The sequence below is a fragment of the Rhinoderma darwinii genome, chromosome 1 (genome assembly GCF_050947455.1).
Source record: "Rhinoderma darwinii isolate aRhiDar2 chromosome 1, aRhiDar2.hap1, whole genome shotgun sequence".
NCBI lineage: Eukaryota > Metazoa > Chordata > Amphibia > Anura > Rhinodermatidae > Rhinoderma > Rhinoderma darwinii.
Genome location: NC_134687.1, coordinates 496,258,229 through 496,271,359, shown reverse-complemented (window position 1 = coordinate 496,271,359; position 13,131 = coordinate 496,258,229). Strand labels below are relative to the sequence as shown.

The 13,131-nt window shown below is 42.1% G+C and overlaps 1 protein-coding gene across 2 annotated transcripts in view; it reads left to right on the top strand.

Annotated features, from left to right (window-relative positions):
• Nucleotides 1-12,601, top strand: part of LZTR1 (leucine zipper like post translational regulator 1) — a 50,438-nt gene extending 37,837 nt beyond the window's left edge. For both annotated transcript variants that reach the window (XM_075835717.1, XM_075835709.1), the window contains 5 exons: nt 5,799-5,925; nt 7,950-8,099; nt 9,180-9,285; nt 9,617-9,697; nt 11,642-12,601. In XM_075835717.1, coding sequence (XP_075691832.1) covers nt 5,799-5,925; nt 7,950-8,099; nt 9,180-9,285; nt 9,617-9,697; nt 11,642-11,758 — 581 coding nt within the window. In that variant the 3' untranslated portion in view covers nt 11,759-12,601. The remainder of the gene's footprint in view (nt 1-5,798; nt 5,926-7,949; nt 8,100-9,179; nt 9,286-9,616; nt 9,698-11,641) is intronic.
• Nucleotides 12,602-13,131: the final 530 nt, after the last annotated feature.

The following is a 13,131-nucleotide window of genomic DNA, read 5'->3' as shown; positions in this document are numbered from 1 at the left end:
GACTCTTATCATCGCTTTAATTGTAGGACTGTTTTTGTGTGTTTTTTGCAATCCTAGTGAGACCCTGAAAGCCAATTTACACCGGTAAACTAGCACCAATCGGCGATATAATAAGTTGATTGGCGTCCGTATGCAAACTGTATGGGTATGAACTATTGTTCATACGATGGTATGTTTGCATTGTTTTCGGCAGCACATCTTCCCACAATCGATGCCTTTTAGGACCGTACAACAGATGCGATCACTGACAAACTAGCGTTTGCTCCTTTGTTTGGCTGATCACGGGACATGTTTACTCTGGGCAATTATCGGGACCGAACGTTCGTACGGTGTAAAGGACCCTTATGTCAGCTTTCATTCTTAGATAAAAGCAGTGAAGGTAAGCTTGTATGGCTTCATTCACATCTGCGCTAGGGTCCCGTTCCGTCTGAGCTTTTCGTTGGAACGGGACCCTGACTGACCCAAATAGAAACCAAAGGTTTCCGTTTCCATCACCATTGATTTCAATAGTGACGGATCCGGTGCCAATGGTTCCTGTTTGTCTTGTGCCGGGGTTCCGTCGTTTAGACTACGCTATTGATTCCATCCAAACGACGGAACCCCTGCACAACTGAGACAAACGGAAACCATTGGCAACGGATCCGTCGATTTTGAAATCAATGGTGATGGAAAGGGAAACTTTGGTTTCCGTTTGTGTCAGTCAGGGTCGCGTTCTGACAGAACGGGACCCTAGCGCAGCTGTGAACAAAGCCTATGTGTGAAGCACACCTCTGATGATGGTTATCTCAGGTAAACAGTAGAATTGGGCAATCCAACTTTTCTAGGCCATATTTAACCCCTTCCCGACATTTGCCGTACATGTACGTCATGGAAAGCATTGACTTCCCGCATCTTGCCGTACATGTACGCCGAATGTTTGGGACCGGCTCAGAAGCTGAGCCGGTGCCATCATTACCGGATCTCAGCTGCATCTTACAGCTGACATCCGGCTGTAACGGCGGGGACCGAAATTAGCTTCGATCCCCGCCATTAACCCCTTAAGTGCAGCGCTCAAACGCGATCGCTGCACTTAAGGTGTTTGCAGCTCATCGGAACCCCAGTAATGAAATTGCCGGGGTTCCGGTGGCTGCAATGGCAACCGGAGGCCTAATACTGGCCTCCCGGTCTGCCTAGCACCGAAGCCGGTCAAGATCCGCCCGGCGGCGGAGCCTGATCGGCTTCCGTAGCTGCCGGCAAGATGGCGCCGGGTCAGGAGCTGATCCGGCGTCATCAGCGGTGGAAGTCAGCTGTACTGTACAGCTGACATCCACCTGTAACGGCAGGAACCGGAGCTAGCTCCGATCCCTGCCATTAACCCCTTCGATGCAGCAATCGAAAGCGATTGCTGCATCGTAGCGGTTACTAGCAGATCGCCAGCCCTGACAGGCAATCGGGACTGGCGACTGCTGTTATGGCAACAGGAGACGCAATGGTCTCCTGCTCTGCCATTACGGAAGCCGATTTAGGCCCCGCCGGGAGGCGAAGCCTAAACGGCTTGCTGTCAGTGAATGACTGACAGATCTAATACATTGCACTACATAGGTAGTGCAATGTATTAGAAAAAAATAAATCTGACCGTTGGACCTTCAAGTCCCCTAGTGGGACTTGAAGAAAAGTGTAAAAAAATGTATAAAAAAGTGTAAAAAAAAAGTGCAAAAAATAAAAGTTTGAAAACAGTAAAAGTTTCAAGTAATCAAATAAAACACAATCCCCCTTTTACTCTTATCAAGTCCTTTATTATTGAAAAATAATAATAAACCATATGTATTTGGTATCGCCACGACCGTAACGACCGGAGGTATCAAAATATGATATTATTTATTGCACGCGGTCAACAGCGTAAAAAAAAAACGTAAAAAACGTTACCAGAGTTTCTGTTTTTTGGTCACTTTGCCCTACAAATATTAGAATAAAAAGTGATCAAAAAGTTGCACGTATCCAAAAATGGTACCTATAAAAACTATAGCTCGTCCCGCAAAAAACAAGCCCTCATACAACTCCGTCGACAAAAAAATTAAAAAGTTATGGTTCTCACAACTTGGCGACAGAAAAAATACATTCTTTTTACAAAAGTAATTTTATTGTGCAAAAAGTTGTAAAACATGAAAAAGTTCTATAAATGAGGTATCGCCGGAATCGTACTGACCCGCAGAATAAAGTTAACATGTAGTTTATAACGCATGGTGAACGCTGTATAAAAAAACCGAAAAAAGCTGTGCCAGAATTGCGTTTTTTTGTTTACCTGGCATCCCAAAAAATAGGATAAAAGGTGATCAAAAAGTCACATGTACCCCAAAATGGTACCAATAATAACTACAGCTCGTCCCGCAACAAACCAGCCCTCATACCACTACGTCTATGAAAAATAAAATGAGTTATGGCTCCAATAAGTCAGGAAATAAAAAAATATGCAGTTGTGCAGCCCGAGGGGAACATTTCTTCTGTTTGAAGAGGCGATTTATCAAGGACCTAAAATTAGGGAACCAGGAAAGGGAGGGCCCAAACATATCCGCTGGAAGCGACGGTGCCCGTATTATACCAGGAGAACACTTCCTAGCAAAATTCCCCAAACTACAAAGGCGCGGAGTGTGGATCAAAAGGGGGATAAGAAATGACACCATTTATCAGTGCGACACCGGCCTATGCAGAAAGGAATGCTTCACAGCGTAACACACATCTATGGATTATTTTATTGTTTTTTTTTACCCCATTATTATATCACCTGACTATGCCCCTTATATACTCCGCCCGGCTTACATATGCCCTACATTATAAACGGAAACACCAGTAAGACTCCAAACAAAACTACTACCAAGCAAAATCCACGCTCCAAAAGCCAAATGGCATTTCCTCCCATCTGAACCCTACAGCGTCCCCAAACAGCAGTTTCCTTCCACATATATGGCACCGTCATACCCGGGAGAACCCTTTTATCAATTTTTGGGGTGTGTGTCTCCAGTGGCATAAGCTGGGCACGACATATTTGCCACTGAATGGCATATCTAGGGAAAAATATAAATTTTTAATTTGCACCATCCACAGCGCATTCATTTATGGAAAAGACCTGTGGGGTGAAAATGCTCACTACACCCCTTAATAAATGCCTTGAGGGGTGCAGTTTCCATAATGGGGTCACTTCCCAGGGGTTTATTTTTATTATTTCACATCTGAGCCTCTGCAGTTGTGAACCAATACTTTGTAAATCGCCAAATTAGGCCTCAATTTTACATGGTACGCTTTCACTCCTGAGCCTGGTCGACTGTCCAGGCAAGAGATTAGGGCCACATGTAGGGTGTTTCTAAAACCAGGAAACCCAGCATAATAATTAGAGGGCTGTCTTGTTATGGTGGCACAAGCTGGGCACCACATATTGGCATATCTATGGAAAAAAATCCCATTTTCACTCTGCAACATCGAGTTCACACTAATTTCTACAAAACACCTGCAGGGTTAACATGCTCACTACACCCCTAGGTAAATGCATTGAGGGGTGTAGTTTCCAAAATTGGTTCACTTCTGGGGGGTTTCCACAGTTTTGGGCCCACAGGCGCCCAGAAACCAATCCAGCAACATCTGCACTCCAAATGGCGGTCCTTCCCTTCTGAGCCCTGCCGTGTGCCCAAACAGCAGTTTATGACCACATATGGGGTATTGCCGTACTCGGTAGAAATTGCTTTACAAATGTTGGGTTCTTTTTTTTCCTTTATTTGTTGCGAAAATGAAAAATTTGCGCTAAAGCTACGTCTTATTGAAGAAAAAGGATTGTTTTTATTTTCACTGCCCAATTCTAATAAATTCTATGAAACATCTGTGGGGTCAAAATGCTCACTACGCCCCTAGATGAATTCCTCAAGAGGTGTAGTTTCCTAAATGGTGTCACTTTTTGGGCGTTTTCATTGTTTTTTCCCCTCAGGGGCTTTGCAAATGGGATATGGCTGCCGCAAACCATTCCTGCTCAATGTGATCTCCAAAAGCCAAATAGCGCTCTTTCCCTTCTAAGCCAAGCCGTGTCTCCAAACAGCCGTTTATTACCACATGTGGGGCATTGTTTTACTCGGGAGAAATTGCTTTACAAATTTTGTGGTGCTTTTTCTCCTTTAGTCCTTGTGGAAATGAGTAAAAATAAGCTAAACCTACATTTTCTTTGAAAAAATGTTGATTTCAATTTTCACGGCCTACTTCCAATAATTTCTGTAAAAAACCTGTGCAGTCAAAATGCTCACTATACCCCTAGATAATTTCCTTGAATTGTGTCGTTTCCCAAATGGGGTCATTTTTGGGGGATTTTGACTGTTTTGGCACCGCAAGAGCCCTTCAAACCTGACATGGTGCCTAAAATATATTCTAACAAAAATAAGACCCCAAAATCCTCTAGGTGCTCCTTTGCTTGTGAGGCCGGTGCTTCAGTCCAGTAGCACGCTACGGCCACATGTGGGATATTTCCTAAAACTGCAGAAACTGGGCAACAAATATTGAGTTGCATTTCTCTGGTAAAACCTTCTGTGTTATAAAAAAAATTGTACTAAAAATTTATTTCTGCAAAAAAATATGAAATTTGTAAATTTCACCTCTACTTTGCTTTAATTCCTGTGACATGTGTAAAGGGTTAAGACATTTTCTAAATGTTGTTTTGAATACTTTGAGGGGTGAAGTTTTTAAAATGGGGTGACTTTTTGGGGGTTTCTAATATATAAGGCCCTCAAAGGCACTTCACAACTGAACTGGCCCCTGTAAAAATAGCCTTTTGAAATTTTCTTGAAAATGTGAGAAATTGCTGCTAAAGTTCTAAGCCTTGTGAGGTCATAGAAAAATAAAAGGATGTTCAAAAAACGATGCCAATCTAAAGTAGACATATGGGTGATGTTAATTAGCAACAATTTTGTGTGTTATAACTGCCTGTCTTACAAGCAGATACATTTAAATTGAGAAAAATGTTAATTTTTGCAATTTTTCGCTAAATTTTGGTGTTTTTCACAATTAAATACTGAACATATCGAGCAAATTTTGCCAGTAACTTAAAGTCCAATGTGTCACGAGAAAACAACCTCAGAATCGCCCGGATAGGTGAAAGCATTCCAGAGTTATTACCACATAAAGTGACACGTCAGATTTGAAAAATGAGGCTCGGTCAGGAAGGTCAAAAGTGGCTAAAGAGGGAAGGGGTTAAGACTGGCATCCTGACAGACATTAAACTGTCAGGGAATCCCCTCAAAGGCAGCAGGATCAGATAACAAAAATCTGAATCTAAGGGCTATAATAGGGCTGCCATAGAGGTGCATGATCACCTATACTATACAGTACCTTCGTATGCCTCTTATTTCATATGGAGGAATATAGAATTTTTCTGTCGCTTTTCATATGAATCCGACAAATTAAATCGTAGCATGGTCCATCGGGTTCCGTATGTACGGAAGTATTCTCCCCTAGAAGCATAGAATATCTCTGTACACAGAGTATAGCAGAGCACAGAGGTTATACTGCTCCATACAAATAAGCCGTATTCAGTCTACAAGTACTAATGATGGGTAGTAAGTAAGCTACTGGGAAACTGTATTTTCACTGCAGCCCTGTGTGTTCTTACTGGTTTCGTCCCACTAAATGGAATAATGAAAGTGTTACACTTATAAACTGAAGGCAGCCATTGTGGAGGTTGAATTCATTTTCACTACATTTTAGGACGAACCATCGACGTGTGAGGTATGTGTAGATTCTCTGTTTAATGAAGTACTGATACTGCAAGTATTTTGTTTGCACTTTAGGCACCTCTTTAGTCCAAGATATGAAGGCTTATCTGGAGGGTGCAGGAAGGGATTTCTGTGACATCACCTTGTTACTGGATGGACACCCAAGACCTGCACATAAAGCTATCCTGGCTGCTCGCTCCAGGTGTGTAGAAAGAGCCAGCTATGCTGAATATTTTTTGTAAACCTTTAAAGAGGCTCTGTCACCACATTATAAGTGCCCTCTCTCCTACATAAGGGGATAGGCGCTCTAATGTAGGTGACAGTAATGCTTTTTATTTAAAAAAAACTATCTGTTTTCACCACATTAGGGGCGATTTTGGATTTATGCTAATGAGTTGCTTAAAGCCCAAGTGGGCGTTGTACAGAGGAGTGTATGACGCTGACCAATCAGCGTCATGCACTTCTCTCCATTCATTTACTCAGCACATAGGGATCCTGCTAGATCCTTATGTGCCTTCTTATACTAACACATTAACAATACTGAAGTGTTTAGACACTGAAGACATTCCACTAGATGTCTATTCACAATCTGTGCACTTTGTTACTGTTTCTGTGGTAGTTACAGCAGAGCAAAGCGTAATCTCGTTGTAACCTGTCATCTACAGCGTAATCTCGCGGGATTACACTTTGCTCTGCTGTAACTACCACAAAAACCGTAACGAAGTGCAGAGATTGTGAATAGACATCCCGTGGAATGTGTATTCACTGTCTAAACACTTCAGTATCGTTAATGTGTTCGTATAAGGCTGGGTTCACACGACCTATTTTCAGGCGTAATGGAGGCATTTTACGCCTGAAAACACTGCTCCAATACATCGGCAAACATCTGCCCATTAATTTCAATGGGTTTGCCGATGTACTGTGCTGACGACCTGTATTTTTACGCGTCACTGTCAAAAGACGGCGCGTAAAATAACAGCCTCGTCAAAGAAGTGCAGGACACTTCTTGGGAAGTAATTGGAGCCGTTTTTCATTGAATCCAATGAAGAACAGCGCCAAATTACGTCCGTAATCGACGCCCCGCAAAACGTGAGTACGAGCAATTACGTCTGAAAGTCAGGAGCTGTTTTCTCCTGAAAACCGCTCTGTAATTTCAGACGTAAATGCAGTTATCGTGTGCCTAAGTGAATGGAGAGAAGTGCATGACGCTGATTGGTCAGCGTCATACACTTCTCTCCACAACGCCCACTTGGTCTAAAGTAAAAACATGCCCACTTGGGCATTAAGTAACTCATTAGCATAAATCGCTCATAACTTGGTGAAAACAGATCGTTTTATTAAATAAAAAGCACTGCTGTCACCTACATTATAGCGCCGATCTCCTTATGTAGGAGATACGGCACTTATAATGTGGTGACCAAGCCTCTTTAAGAGACTTTTATTTATATCCGTCTTATTTTAGTTTGGCCTCTATTTTCTTTCATGTCGTTATATATCACCCAATCAAATCTTCAACTAATTGTCTTATGTCCTGCCCACCTGACAGTAAACTAGACTCAGCTGAAAGAAATACAGCGAACGATCGCAGTGAGGAGTTTGAATATCTCAGCGGGTTACGCTGTTTTCATAACTCCCGACCATAAAGTCAGGAAGTGGCCGGGAGTCAGCGATAGAAGACAAAGCTAGAACGGGGATTAGGGGGCCCCTTTCTAGAGATCGGTGTGGGACCCGCATCTATCTGACATTTATGACATATCCTGTGGATAGTTCATAAATGTCCCTGGTAGGAAAACCCCTTTAAGTTATCAGTGCACAAGATGGGGGGGGGGGGGTCTCTGATGCTGTAGAATTGACATGTTGCTCCAGTTTCTATAGAAAAATGCCAAATCGTCATCTTCTGCCTGCAGCTAGGGAGATAAGGATCTGATAGCTTGGATTTAACCTGTCCTATGTTTTATTGCCACAGGCTGCTCCTTCATTAAATATGCATGTTCACCAGAGGTATAACAGGTTGCAAATGTATGTTTGGCCAAACAAAACAGAAGTCAAGTGTTCGAGTAGTCAGCCAAACCATTGTTTAACCGACCACTATCTGTCATGCCGATGAAGAAAGAGTGCATTACAGCTGGTCATTGAAGCAGCAGAAGCCCTATTTGTCTTCCAGATATCTTGGTTCAGTAAGAGCGCTGCGTGATAATCTGTTGCTTGTTGTGGTTTTCCTTGCAGCTACTTTGAGGCCATGTTCCGTTCTTTCATGCCGGAGGATGGACAAGTGAATATTTCTATTGGTGAGATGGTGCCAAGCAAACAAGCCTTTGAATCTCTACTTCGATACATCTATTATGGTGAAGTCAATATGCCACCTGAAGACTCTCTGTATCCTTTTAATCCAACAACATTCTTCATCAGATTAGTTTATATAATCTCTAATCTCTGTCCAAGAATCCATTATTAGTGACCACTACAAACAGTCCTATTACATAAAGGGACACATACCATAAATATGGATTTGTTACTGAGACTGTAAACACTGCTATAAAGATGATGTTGCATAAAAATCACTGTAAACCGTCTGTATGAACACTTGCACAGATGCTTGTTCCTGCTTTATATTCACTTTTTGGGTTTAACAGGGTATAATCTATGCACTTACAGATTGTAACACTGGTTTAGATTAAAGTGAGACCCGTGTAAAGCAGGATAAAAACAGGATATGCCATAAATGTAAGATAGATTCGGGTCCCACCTCTGGGACCCGGACCTATCTCCAGAACGGGGCCTCCTAAACCTCGTTCAGCTGCTCTGTATTGCGGCTGAAGCAGGTGAATTCCGACCATGAAAAAGGTTATATGGTCGTTAGCCATTCACTACTATGGGAGTTACGGAAGCCGCGTAGCTCAGCGAGCTACGCTATTTTCTTAACTCCCGACCACGTAACCAGGAAGTGTCCGGGAGATCAGACAAAGCTAGAATGGGGTTTAGGTGTCCGTTCCAGAGATAGGTGCCCGTTCCAGAGATAGGTGCGGGTCCCAGGGGTGGGACCCGCATCCATCTGACATATCCTGTGGATATGTCATAAATGTCTCTCGTGAAAACACTTTAAGAATAGGGTCATGGGTAAATCAGATTCCCTGTGCTTACTCGCCCTGTATTCTATCAGCGTAGAGAGTATAGAGGAAGTCGCTAAGGGCTGACAGCATTCATGACCGTCCCCTAGTGGTCTCCATTGACAGAATACATGTGCCATGAAGCCGGTATACTCTTACAGCAATAGGAGAGCAACCACAATGAGTAAGTTCTCCTCCCAATACTGCGCATTGATACAAGTTACGGAGTTGCTGATAATCCAATATTGATGATGTTTCACAAAGGCCACAAAATGTTACCTACTAAATGGACAAACCCCTTCTAAACTATACCCATTTTTTTTTCTATATTCCTTAATATGAACACCAGTTATTTGTTCTCTGCTCCATATTATTATGGATTCTTCAGTAACCGGCTGCAGGCATACTGCCGGCAAAATCTGGAGATGAACGTGACGGTTGAGAATGTGCTTCAGGTAGAAGAATCTATGAATCATTGATCCATCAAGGCTTTGATAGAAGTTATTTCTGTAGTAGGAAAGCACTGGAGGCGTTTATATGAGGTTACTATTCGCATGCTGAGATTTAACACTAGTACGTTATATACTGCCTGTTAGGGAAGATCAGAGACCGGTTCAGTTCTGGTAGAGCAGTATACATCCTATTCATGTAATCCTTACACATCACATTGGACTAGGAATACGGTAGGAGTCTGGAAATCTGATGTGGCTCTAAATAGGTGAATCAAACCGTGTACTATAAAAAAAAAAGAACAATTCCTGGCTTAAAGTGAAATATGTGTTTCAGATCTTAGAAGCCGCGGACAAGACACAAGCCGTGGATATGAAGAAGCACTGCCTTCACATCATTGTCCATCAGTTCACCAAGGTTGGTGGCATCTTTTCTGGGGCTCTGGGAACATGTTGTCCCCTCTCCAGTTTTGGAGCAATTTTTTCTACTGTGCCTTAAAATTGCTGGGTTCTGCACGCTAACACTAATAACTTTGCGTTATGCCATCTATATAAAGCTATTCATAGGTCCTTGTGTGTTTCTCCAATTCTAGAATAATGGTTATTTTGTGTATGTTCACCAGCTCATCCTTGTAAATCCATCTATACACTTTTGCTCTTTCACTTGAGGATCTGTCACCACTGTCTTTTCTACCTGAACAGCTCATGTTAATTCATTACATTTTCATTGTTGTGTTGGTGAATGCGGAAAGATAGCCGTAGACTAATACTTCTACATATTTACTTGGAGCACTTCTTTTGTGTGGATCTCTATGCACTTGCCACTTTTAAGCATGTGGAGAAATAAAACCATTATTTATTGTCTGTTTGTCTGTCCTGTCTCTGTGTATAATTACTACTATTTTATGCTTTTAGACTGTACCATAATATAGTTTAACCATTCAACTCATTATGGCTAGGAACTGAAGGTGTTCAATTATTGGCACGCATAGTACTGTTTCTGCCACCCAACAGTCACAGTACCCGACTGCTGCCAAGTGATTATACATTCCTAATTTTTACATAAACTTTATTACATAAACGTTATTACCCCTTTAAGGATAGAAATATTTTATTTAGCTCAAAAGTAAAATATATAAAAAATCATTCAATTTTTGACACTGCCAGGTGCCAGATTAGAATACTGTCATAATATGTAATTTTTGTATGTGTCACGTTTAGAATAAACCCTGTTGGAAGTGGGTATAGGTACAGTTTAAACTGGTACTAGACAGACGATCCTTGCCCGAGGGCTGCCATCAAAAGAAACACAAGTCTGACCAGAAGGATTGTTTGTGTTCAGTCCTGGTTTTTCTCTGGGAGACCGGGAAGAAGAGCTCTCCGGCAACCACCTGTTTTCCTTGCCCTACTAGAACAGCTTGCATGTTTATGCGGAAGTCACGACTCATGCCTGTTGGCCAAATGATTATTAAGCTGATCGTTATTTAAAGGGGTAGACTAGTTTAGAACCCCATTGTCCTATACCTCATCAGGCAGTCCTGTGTTCAGGATTCTCATCTCTTGGCCAGAGTGAAGAGCGATTTCTTTCTCTGACCGGTCCTTCATTGCACCAATAACCCATTGCTGTAAATGGCCATTGTGTAATGTCTAATTCTCCCTGTGGTAACGCTGCAGGGAAATAGAGCACTTACTGCCAGGTTCTCCAACCGATTACAGCTGATCGTAGGGGGACACTTTGTGATCAGCTTATTGTCATGGGACCCTGCTATCAAGTAGGGGGTTTTCCAAAGCAGAAAAACCCCTTTCATTGTCTACAGCTCCCCTTAGCGTGCCATTTCCTTTTTTGTATACATTTGCGAGCACTTCGCTGCATGGTGATATTGAACAGATTTAGTTTTGAGAGCTCTTGTGTGGAAGTTTGTTTGCTCAACGCATGCAAAATGGCTCTTCTCTAGAAGCAAGAACTTTTTGCCAGAGAGCCTTGCCTTAAAGACTCCCTACCAGCTGGATCTCCGCAATAAGAATTCGCAAAGTATGATGTTATTAGCATAGTGTGGGCAGGCATGTAAGAGCAGCCACTGGAAAAGACCCTCAAGAAGCAGTTCATCAATAGTGACTATACCACAGTCTTCGTCTGGATATGTCCTAGCTGTTCACACTTCTACCAGCTTTACTGGATCATTCAAAAATGATATAGCGAAGTACAAAGTTATACCAAATTTTGGAAGCGTGAGTGGTGAATATCAGGAAAGAAAATAAAAAGTAGATATCAATCATTAATATTAATCTAATTAGTCTAAATTAATCTTAAAATGACCCCATACTCCTCCTTATTTTTCCTCCTTTCCTTCCTCATATGAAGGTTGCCAAGCTGCCGAACCTACGTTCATTGAGCCAACCTTTACTCATCAACATTATCGAGTCCCTCGCCAGCCACATCTCGGACAAGCAATGTGCTGAGCTCGGCTCCGACATATGAACGACCGCTTTCTAGGATATAGCCGTGAACAGTTTGATGGAGTATTCCACACAGTTGAAACTGAATGTCCTTCATAGCCGGAACACATGGGACCATGAAGTTGTATCTAGTACATGAGCGGCTGATGATGGGACCTGAATATACTGTATTCTGATAGTGAGAAGATTCGCTCTGCACATTATAGACGTAACAAGTCAAGTATAACTGAGGGATGCCACCATCAAAGCGGGTATCCTTTCCATTTATGTTTAGAAGCTGTTTTTATGTAGATTAAAACATGCACATCCTATTTCAAAGATGTCTTTCTTCGTTAAATGCCACTGAAATTACTCGGCTGCTTTATTCTAATGAAATAGACGATTATTTATTCTGGAAACGTTCTTCAGATTTACTAGCCTAAATGCCAAATAAAATGAACAATCCCGGAAATATGACGATGTGAAGATGCTTTTAAAAGACTTTAGTTAAAGGGATATTCCGAGAATAGACGTTTATCACCACCTATTCACAGGATAGGTGATACGTTTTTGATTGCTGAGACCCCCACCAAGCCCTAGAACATAAACATCGTCCTTCACTGCAGTGAGGAGAACTTTGAATGGATCGGCAGATCTTCATGCGTGGTGTCCCTTCGTTCAAAGTTTATGGGACCGACGGTGACATCTAGTATAGTGACAAGTAATATAGGGAGGATTTCTCCAGCTCACCTTGTAAAAGTTGTTTGCTTTATGGTGGGTAATCCTGATGCTCGGATCCTCGTGGTGGCACACGAAAAAATTGCTTTGAAGAAAGGGATGGTTGGATCCAGCGTTGGTGGAGATAAAAGGAATCTTTTTCCAAGTTTTAATTATTCTTATTAAAAAAAATAGGGTATTCAATGGCGTATATATAGTCTTTGCAATGAAAAAAGGGTGTAAAGGTAGGTAGCCTACGCGTTTCAGACGGTGTCTCCGTCCTTATTCATGGCTTAGGATAAAGCCTAAGCCATGAATAAGGACGGAGACACCGTCTGAAACGCGTAGGCTACCTACCTTTACACCCTTTTTTCATTGCAAAGACTATATATACGCCATTGAATACCCTATTTTTTAATAAGAATAATTAAAACTTGGAAAAAGATTCCTTTTATCTCCACCAACGCTGGATCCAACCATCCCTTTCTTCAAATCTAGTATAGTGCTCTGCTTTTTCCGTCAGTCCCATAGACATTGAATGAAGCATCAGGGTGCATGCTAGTCCTTTGCTCCATTAAAGCTCCTCAGCGAGGAGGGTGTAGTGAGGATGTTTGGGGGGCTTGCGATTCCCCATTCTAGTAAACAGTCGGTGTCCCAGGAGTGGGGCCACAAGCAATCAGACACTTGGGTAATAAATGT